This window comes from Dermochelys coriacea, chromosome 7 (assembly GCF_009764565.3).
Source record: "Dermochelys coriacea isolate rDerCor1 chromosome 7, rDerCor1.pri.v4, whole genome shotgun sequence".
Lineage (NCBI taxonomy): Eukaryota > Metazoa > Chordata > Testudines > Dermochelyidae > Dermochelys > Dermochelys coriacea.
Window position 1 is genome coordinate 89,777,820 of NC_050074.1, and position 8,769 is coordinate 89,786,588.

General features: G+C 45.4%; 1 protein-coding gene across 1 annotated transcript; it reads right to left on the reverse strand.

The window, feature by feature from the left end:
- Positions 1-5,743: 5,743 nt before the first annotated feature.
- DKK1 (dickkopf WNT signaling pathway inhibitor 1) lies at positions 5,744-7,787 on the reverse strand. Its single transcript, XM_038410370.2, has 4 exons — positions 7,373-7,787; positions 7,118-7,280; positions 6,735-6,878; positions 5,744-6,394 (listed from the first exon to the last, which is right to left on the reverse strand). The coding sequence occupies exons 1-4, from the start codon at positions 7,625-7,627 to the stop codon at positions 6,144-6,146; spliced, it is 813 nt and encodes a 270-aa protein (XP_038266298.1). The 5' UTR covers positions 7,628-7,787; the 3' UTR covers positions 5,744-6,143.
- Between the last annotated feature and the right edge of the window lie 982 nt (positions 7,788-8,769).

Sequence of the window (8,769 nt, forward strand, 5' to 3'; positions counted from 1 at the left end):
TGCTTGGAGGTCATAAAGAAATGCAATTTTATGTCCTGAAACAAATCATTAAACTAACAGAAAAAAATGCAAATACTTCAAAATGGTCATTTGTAATCTGTTGACTGACAGTGCCATATCAGTTTCTATGGTAAAAGCACCACTTAAAAGCTCCACATCAGACATCTTAAAGTAGTCATAAGCATTCAAATGATGTATGAGGGGTATTTGTGTAGAGAGGTCCTATTAAAGTGACCAAATTGGTAGTGTCCACCACTTGCCTAAATGTAGTGGAGTCCTATCAGTATAGGTCCCCATATAAGGCATTTTTTTGAGACTCAAGGCCACTGCCGGCCTAAAACCCAGACCCAAACTTATCCTCAAATGCAGGTATAGCCCACACAGTAAGCCACACAGCTCAACTAACAGAAGTATGAATAGATGAACTAGCTGAGGAAAGATGAATCGATAAAGGATTGATGTAAACTTTTATAAAAACAATAGGTCTGATACTCCTTTCTGGTTCACGAGTTGTGCACTATTGAAGTGGCAGATGTGTACTTAGTGTAACACAACCTATACTGTCACAACTCTGTTGTATTCCCTAATTTTGTATAACTCTTTTAATACTTAAGGAAACAACTTGTACTCTGAACAATTGCTTATCTTTAACAAAAAGTTAGTAACTAAAAGGAAAACAAACCACAAAGTCTGTGAAACAGGAGATCAAAGATCAGAAGAGCTGCTGCCTAGAACTGCCTTCCATTTCAGTTTCTCCATTACCCTCAAGCACAATTAAAGCTTTAATTAGGGACACAAATCAGACACAGATAAAGAACGAGAAACAGTACAAGGTAAAAGGAACCATAAACATCATTTTGGATTACCAGAGATGTAGCTATTTTGTTTAAAGAAGAAACGTGACTTACTGCAAAACATAAAGAAAACAACATTTATACTTTTACACCTGTGCCTTTCATTATGAATGAAATAATTAGATGTTAAGCCACCTGTATGGATTTTTCCCAACTCAAATGACATCAGGGCTCAATTATAGAGAGACCTGAATCCAACAAATTAGAAGAGAATAAAAACAGCTTAAGCAGGTGGTTTAGGGTAAATGTTTTTGTAGTTAACAGCTTTTCTGTATAGCCTTACTTCCACTAAGCTTTTCACCTGATCTCTGAGTGCAGTGCTTTCATGCTTTTGAAATACTTGCAGGCTGCGTTCGCTGTTGAATCAACCAATGATTTCTATAAAAATAAAAAAAAACTTTTCTCAATATTGTTTTCTGAAATCTCTGAGGGGGGGTCTGCATCAGAAGCAAAAGTATAAAACACGTATTACTGTTTCTTGCACCACAGAAGTATAGTGGAAATTTTATTCATTATTTTGGACAATCATGTTTTTTTTAATTGCACGCCACACTCCTTGTGATATTAATAGACATTACTATTGATGCTAGTGCTCCTGATACACTGCCCTCAAGCAAAATAAATTCATCCGATGAAGTGAGCTGTAGTTCACGAAAGCTTATGCTCAAATAAATGTTAGTCTCTAAGGTGCCACAAGTACTCCTTTTCTTTTTTATCTGTTAAAGGAGTCACTGGTGGCTAGTGGCTAGACTTGTAGATTGGGAGACTGAACGTGAGGAGGCCTGGCTTAATTAATCACTTTGTGTTCGATGCAGTCCCAAATCAGGATACACCTAAACACCTTCTTAAACTCACACTTAAAGTTAAGTACCACTGAAGTCAATGGAAATTAAGCACATACTTAAATGTTTTCTTGAGCAAGGATGCATCTCTATATTGGGCCTAAGATAAATCAGAAATAATGTTTAGAAGTATAAAAATGGGAGTTGAATCTAAAGAATAAGATGTTTACCCTGAGGATGAACCACTCAAAAATCAGACATAGGGAAAACTGCAGTACGTACAGTCCTCTTCATTTCACCACATGCTAGTAAGATTAGCATGACTTTGTGCAAATAATGATATCGTCATCTCAAATGTAAGAACATGTTACTGAACAAAGAACGTCTCTTTTATGAAGGGATTTTATTACTGACCTATTTGAAACATTTGTTTATGTAAGTGGAGATTTGTCTGGAAAGTAAACGATTATACCATTTCAAAATTAAATTCCAGCAGGAAACAAAAGGGTAAAAAAAAGCATCAGAAAAATGTTTAGGAGAATTATTAAAATTATAACTTTTCATTTTATAACTTCTACTTTGTTATGAATAGTGGAGGCAGTCTGTGTAGCTGTTAAACCACAAGACTGGGAATCAGGAATCGTGGGGTTTGAGTGTTGGCTCTGCAAATGATGCAGTAGCAGTGAAATTCACATCTGTGCTAAGAATTGCGATTTGAAGTAGGACTTAAATGGCTCATGGAGCTTCTGATAGCCCTCTGGACAGGGGAGATCATCACCCTGTGTGACTTCAGGACAATCGTGTGTATCTGTTTAAATAAATAATTAATGTCTGGAAAGTGCTTTTCATTTATATAGCATATTTTTTCAGATCTCCAAGTTATTATTATAGCTTTCTTTGACGTTTCTTCATTATTTTGTCAGAGTACTCTTTGAAAGATAAAAGGTAAACAAAAGTAAACTAAACACAGACACACACAATATCCCACTTCCCTAAAGCATTGTATTTTTAGCACCTCCCCCTCAAAAATCTCTGACATGGAAAAGAAAAACCACTGGGTGTTAGTATCCTGAGAAATGGAGCAAACAAAAACCCTGAATGAAAAAAATGGCCCAAATTCATCACTGGCATAATTTGTAGAAGTCAGCAATGACCCCACTTTGGAATTAGGCATCTAAGGAGTTTTTTGTAAGAAGCCAGGGTGGTGGAGAGGGAGGAGGAGGAGGACCTCCCTCATAACCTTCTGTCAGGGATCTGCCACAACCCACGTAGAGAGTCACTGGGTGTAGAGAGAGAGGGAAAACATGTTAGCATTGGAATGACTCTATAACCTAGTGGTAAGAGCATTGTCTCAGGATGTTGGAGATGCAGGAGTCCATCCCCTCTGCTCCAATGTGGAACAGCTTCCACAGGAGCAATTGAGGGTGCCCTACATCAGACTATCCAATAACCCAGAGGTTGGGCTTTCACTTGAGAGCTGACAGATCCCTTCCCCTTTGTGGAGAGGTAATATGACACACTGAATAACCTAACCCCTGGGATAAAAGTTATGAGGGAGGTTCTCCTCTTCCTTACTCCCCAGCTGTTCTGTGCTCTGAGCAGGCTGATTAGATAGGATCCCAAACACATATTAGGCAGCCAAAGCCTATCTTCCTGAGTTTGTGAATTGCTCTGGGGCTCAGGCAGGAGACAGGCATCTGGATACCTAGTGTAAGGCAGCACTGTGCACACCCTGAGGCAGAAACATAGGCACCCAGGAAACTTTTTACTGCAAAAACGTAGGTACTGAGTGAGTTCAGGTGCCTTCAGGCTTCAGCAGGATTTTTCATGAATTGGAGCCTAAAACTGGGATTTAAATACCTAACCCCAGAGTTTGGTGCCTAAGTACCTTTGTGAATCTAGATCCCGGATACTATAATGATGCCCCTATAAAACAATAGCATCAAACAGATGCCAAAACCAGAGGATAACCTGGAAGGAGGACTACAGAAGAAAGTTACAAGAGTATGCATGGTAAAGTATGTGATCCCACTGCAAATCCACACCCACACAGTTTACGCTTGCGCTTTCCTCAAAGTTACTCATTTTTTAAACACCAACCAAATGCCAAAAACCACTGAGTTACTTTACCACTTTCTGAACATACCGTCTGAACATGCAATTTACACTACCATTACCATCACTGCTCAACTGAGCCCAATATGCATTGACTTTTGTACTCTCACCAAGTTATCTTGAGAGCTCAAATGCCACTTATATGCATTAAAAAAAACTAGCAACGTAGTTCAATTATGTTAAATTATTGACCAGAAATGCTGAGTTGCTTATTGAGGCGTTTCAGATACATGGCTCACTGCAACAAAAGTAAAAACTTATTTTAGACTGGTATCTTGCATGCTTTTGGTGCTAATAAAAATAAAATATAAAATGAAATGCTGCCAGCATGATGCTGCAGAAATGTATTTCCCTGGGTTATGATTTAATCCATAACTGTAGTAACCTAGGTCACAATTGGCTCATTTCTGATTGTAACCAACCCTGGATTATTCAGAGGCTGCTATGAATGGCCTTAAAACCAAGTGGGTGGAAACAGTTCCATTTATTACTTGGTAAAACATCAAGATCTTTGCCCTCCTATGTGGAAACCCCCTTACCATTTTCCAGGTGAAACTGAAATCCAGTCCTAAGGGTGAAGTGGTTTGAAGGATAACTTAAGTGCACTTCACCCTTCAGGAATTGGCTGCTGCTTCCTCTGAGTCAGAAGGATCCTCTTTCTTCACTTTGCAGCAAATGGTTTCCCGTTTCCTCCCCTCTAGCATGTCTTCCTGAGACCCGACCTTAGATCAGTGAGAACTGTATCTTCCTGATGCTTAAAGCTCTGTAAGGGGAAAGAGCGTTTCAATCTCAGAGATGAAATTTACCACTAAAAGGTAGTGTCACAACACGCCAATTTCCTGTGCTTTAATACGGCTCCATTGGTCACTGCATTAAGCAAGCCCCAGTGCTATTATTGGCTGAATGCCCTTGAGATGAAATTGAACTCACTTCCCTACATTGCTTTAATGTTACTGAAGAGGCTACATTTCTATGTGAGTACATTTCACAGGACGTTAACACTGCCTTCACATTTAATGAAGTGCAGCTTCCACACGTCCTAGGAGAGGCAATCACAGTGACTTGGGCTCAGCAGGCAAACAAAGCAAATCAGTGATTTGGAGGGAAAAAAAGATTTCTCCTGCAACACTTGCAGGCAGCCCAGACTCCTACGCCCCTCTCACAGGCTGGCCTAGAGCTGAAGTTCACAAAGGTAAGAAGATACTGGAAGAAAAGTGACTTGTCACAACAATTGTGTGTGTGTGGCGGGATTAAAAAGTACCAGTGGAGCCAATGGTAACTCACACCAGCTGAAGCTCTGCCACTTGGATGCTTGAGTCTAGGAAGTGCATCCAGTGTCTTTGGTTTAATGGCTGAGAAGCAAGCTCCTGAAAAAGACACTGGGAGCTAAAGCTAGCCAGCAGAAACTACTTTCACACATTACTCTACAAATTAATGGAAAAAGTGCTAGCAACCACCTTCATCTCTCAGAGGAGAGTAGGGGTTAGCCTTCTCCTACTCAGGCCTTCTTGAATGCTCTCTTGAAGTAGTGTGATGATATCTGATCCCCACATACACTTCCCATCTATCAAATGCATTTTGTCTGTGGCAAGAGGTCTTGTTTATGGTTATTTATACCTAGAACAAAACACAGGTAGTGAAAGCAAATGCACACATTTGGGGAGAAGATGATTCTCTCCTCCCCATTAAGAGCATCCGCAATTTAGGGTTTATTGTTTCCAGGGCAATTGACCTATTTTGAGGGAAAGGAAATAGAGACAACCACTATTTACCAAGCCTCCCCACTCTTATTTAACCAACTGTGCACCTCTTCCACTGCAGATCCTTAAGAAAAGGAAACATATCAGTTTATATGCATATAATTGTTTATGACAAGTGTACATCCATTTAGGAGATCATGTTGTAGAGTTAACGAGTTACTAGTGTTATTTAAGCTCAGCTTCAGATGGTTCTTCATTTAGACCAGAGGTAGGGAGAAATTTATCAGTTATGCCCGGTTTTGGGTTTTTTTTTTTTTTTAAAGTTATTTATTTCACTTCCAGATGGACAATTCATAGACTTAGGAAGATATAAAACCAGTGTGTACAAGATGTGTCACAATAGAAGACTAGAGATCATGCGGCACCTTTAGAAAAATTAAAATTCTGGAATATGTACAGTTAAGTGCCACATTGAGTATTTACAACACAGTAATTTACTGCAATTAGTCACCGAAAGTTTCTTAAAGAAACAAGCTTCATATTCCAGCTGTAGGAAGGGGAAATAGAGTACTTAGTGTAACTTCCAAATCTGTACATCCTTAGGAGATGAACTGCCAAAAAAAAAAAAAACCAAACAATGCACTGCCCAGAAACCTCCTCCAAAGTCCATCATATGTAGTGAGGAGTGGTGTTCAATGTCTTTGACAAGTATGCAGTCTGGAAGAGTTGGTGGTTGCATAATCTCTTTGTAGCCGACAGGACAGACCTTCTCCACAGTAGCATCGCTGGAAGATCTCCAGGCCATGAGAGCCTTTCCTTCGGTGTTTGGTGCATACTTGGCCTTCCTTAAGGACAGGTTTACAGATCTTGGACCAGAAGTGACGTGCACAGCACAATCCAGCAGCACAGTCGGAAGAGCGGAGGCAGGTGGTACTTTCCTGACCTTTGAAAAGAGAAAGTGATTAAAAGCCTGGGGTAGAGTATCTGGATTGCAGGAGAGTCTGACAGCAAAGACTGGAACAAGCAATTTCAGTATAGGAGGCAGACTTTGTCCAGGGCTTGTCAGAAAGTAGTTGAGGGGGAGAGAGCCACAGACAAGCAGCTGGATGGCTGCGTTTAGCCTCACTGCTTCCTCAGGTGGTATTTCTGGCAGACACCTCAGTTGCCCTGTGCCTCAGTTAAAATGCTTTTTTCACATGGGTTTAGTCTACAGCAGGACTAAGGGGAAAACCCACCCCCACCTAGTTACACTTGCTAGTGCAAGAGCCACCAGGCCCCCTTACCTTTCAGGTGGTGCAGCTGGGATGGCGATGTGGTCCTTTTGGGAGGCAAGTCCGGGATTCCATGGGCAGTACTGAAGCTCTCGATGATGGTCTCCTCCATCTCCCCGGGGAGAAAGTGACCTTGCTCAGATGGCACGCACATCCCTGAGCGGGGAAACGGGGCAGGGGTCAGCACAGCCTGGGTAACGCACCAGGGCCCCGCTCCAGGCCGCCACGCCAGCAGGGCGCCCCCCTCCCCGGGTGCGTGGCTATCGGGTAGGCAGGTGCTCCCCGCAGTAGCGCAGACACACGGCCCTTGGGACCCATCCGAGCCTAGCTATTGCACCTGCAGCCGGGCCAGGGCCAGCCTCCCCGCCCCTCCAACAGCGCCCCGCGCCCCTCACCGTTATTGCAGTAGTTGCCCGGGCAGCACATGGCATGGCGCAGGCAGCGCTTCCGGCGTTTCCTGCAGGCCAGGCAGAGCGGGGCTGCGGAGCCGGCCCCGCGCGGGCCGCTGGAGCAGAACTCGTCCGGGGCGCAGTCCTCGTCCGCCGAGCACGTGTAAGGCTGCAAGGGAGACACAGCGCCAGTGAGCGGGCTCACCGCGCGGAGCGGGGCAGAGGAGCCCCCGGCGCCCAGCTCACGGGCCGGTCACGTACCTGGTGGGTCTCGACGGCCTGGTGCTTGTTGCCCGCCTCGAGCAGGGCCGAGTCTGCGGGCGCGGCACTGACGAAGGAGCCCCCCTGCCCGGCGGCGCCGCCCGGGAGCAGGTTCTTGATGGCGTTGGAGTTGAGGAGGCTGGAGCCCAACCCGGCACTCGACGCCGACGCTGCCCAGGGGCAGCAGCAGCAGCAGCACAAAGCGGCCGCCAGCGCCGCACACAGGCGGGCCGCGCCCTTCGCGCACAGCGGCATCGTCCAAGCGGCCGCGAGCTGAAGCCGGGGGGGGTCAGATCCGCCCCGCACGAGGTGGGGGACCCGCGCAGTAGCGGTTCGCGTGGTGGGCTGGGGCGCCGCTGCTGAGCGCAAGCCGGGAGCAAGGTCGCAGAGAGACGTTCCGCGCAGCTGCCCGCCACTGGTAGCTACCTGCCTGCCTGTTGCTGCCTTTATACTCCCGGCGGCTGGTTCGTGGTCCCGCCCCTACGGGCTGAGGGGGGAGGGCGCCACAGGCAAAGATGAGATTTCAAAGCGAGCCTGGGGGCTGCGCTGATGCCCCCCCCGCACAAAGGCTCCCTCCTTGGCCGAGCCCCAAGAGGGGGATTTCGCAATCGCCGCCGTGGCAATTAATTATCAATGAATTTCCCGGCAGCTGATGCTTCCACAAGTCTCTTCCGAGCAACGTCTCCCGCTGAGCTGCGGGCACCGGCGGCTGCCTGTTCTGTGGGAGTCGCGGACGCTTTGTGAATTTCATGCCTCCTTTTAAAACACGTTGTCACGCAGCGCCCAGCCCCGCACCCTCCTCGGGGCCGCTGGGTGTCGCCTGTGCTCAGGACCAGCTGCCCAATCGCCGTTACCAGTCACCCCAGTGTGGACTTTTGTGTATTCAGGGGGGAGCCGACCATTACTCGGCTCTGTTACGTGTGAGTAGGACATTTAACGCGGCACAATCGCAGGGCGCTGTTTGAGTTGGCGTTTTTCACTGTAAATAATCTTCTTTGAACAAAACAAAACACACCTAATTTCCACATCAAACGCTGCGTAAGAATGGAGGCCACGCTTTCTAATTATCCTTTGATGGGCTATTTAGAGGGAGCCTGGCATCTGTTAGTTGCAAATTAGTTCAAGGATGGTTTGTCCTGTACAAATGTAGGAAGGCGAGGTAGAGTCCGAAGCTGTCAAGTCCCCATTTCAAGAGGTACGTTTTAACTTTATTCAAATGCTTTCCTCAACTGGCAGCATTTGCCCCCTTAGTGTAATGGGAGAGGCTGGTTAAACATACAACGCAGATCAAAGGCTGGTGCAGCGCCAAGCTGCCAAAAACAGTTTGCCAAATTAATTATCTGGTCGAAGCCCCCTAAAGCAAATCTAGGCTGATTAGCACGTAGTGATAAGGCGCG

What these genes read in the sequence shown, in the direction of transcription:
- DKK1 (XM_038410370.2), bottom strand. Translation starts at nt 7,627, where the DNA reads ATGCCGCTGTGCGCGAAGGGCGCGGCCCGCCTGTGTGCGGCGCTGGCG. An exon ending in GGGCAACTACTGCAATAACG is followed by an intron (nt 6,879 to 7,117) that starts GTGAGGGGCGCG and finishes TTCCCCGCTCAG; the next exon opens with GGATGTGCGTGCCATCTGAG. An exon ending in CCAGCTGCACCACCTGAAAG is followed by an intron (nt 6,395 to 6,734) that starts GTAAGGGGGCCT and finishes CTCTTTTCAAAG; the next exon opens with GTCAGGAAAGTACCACCTGC.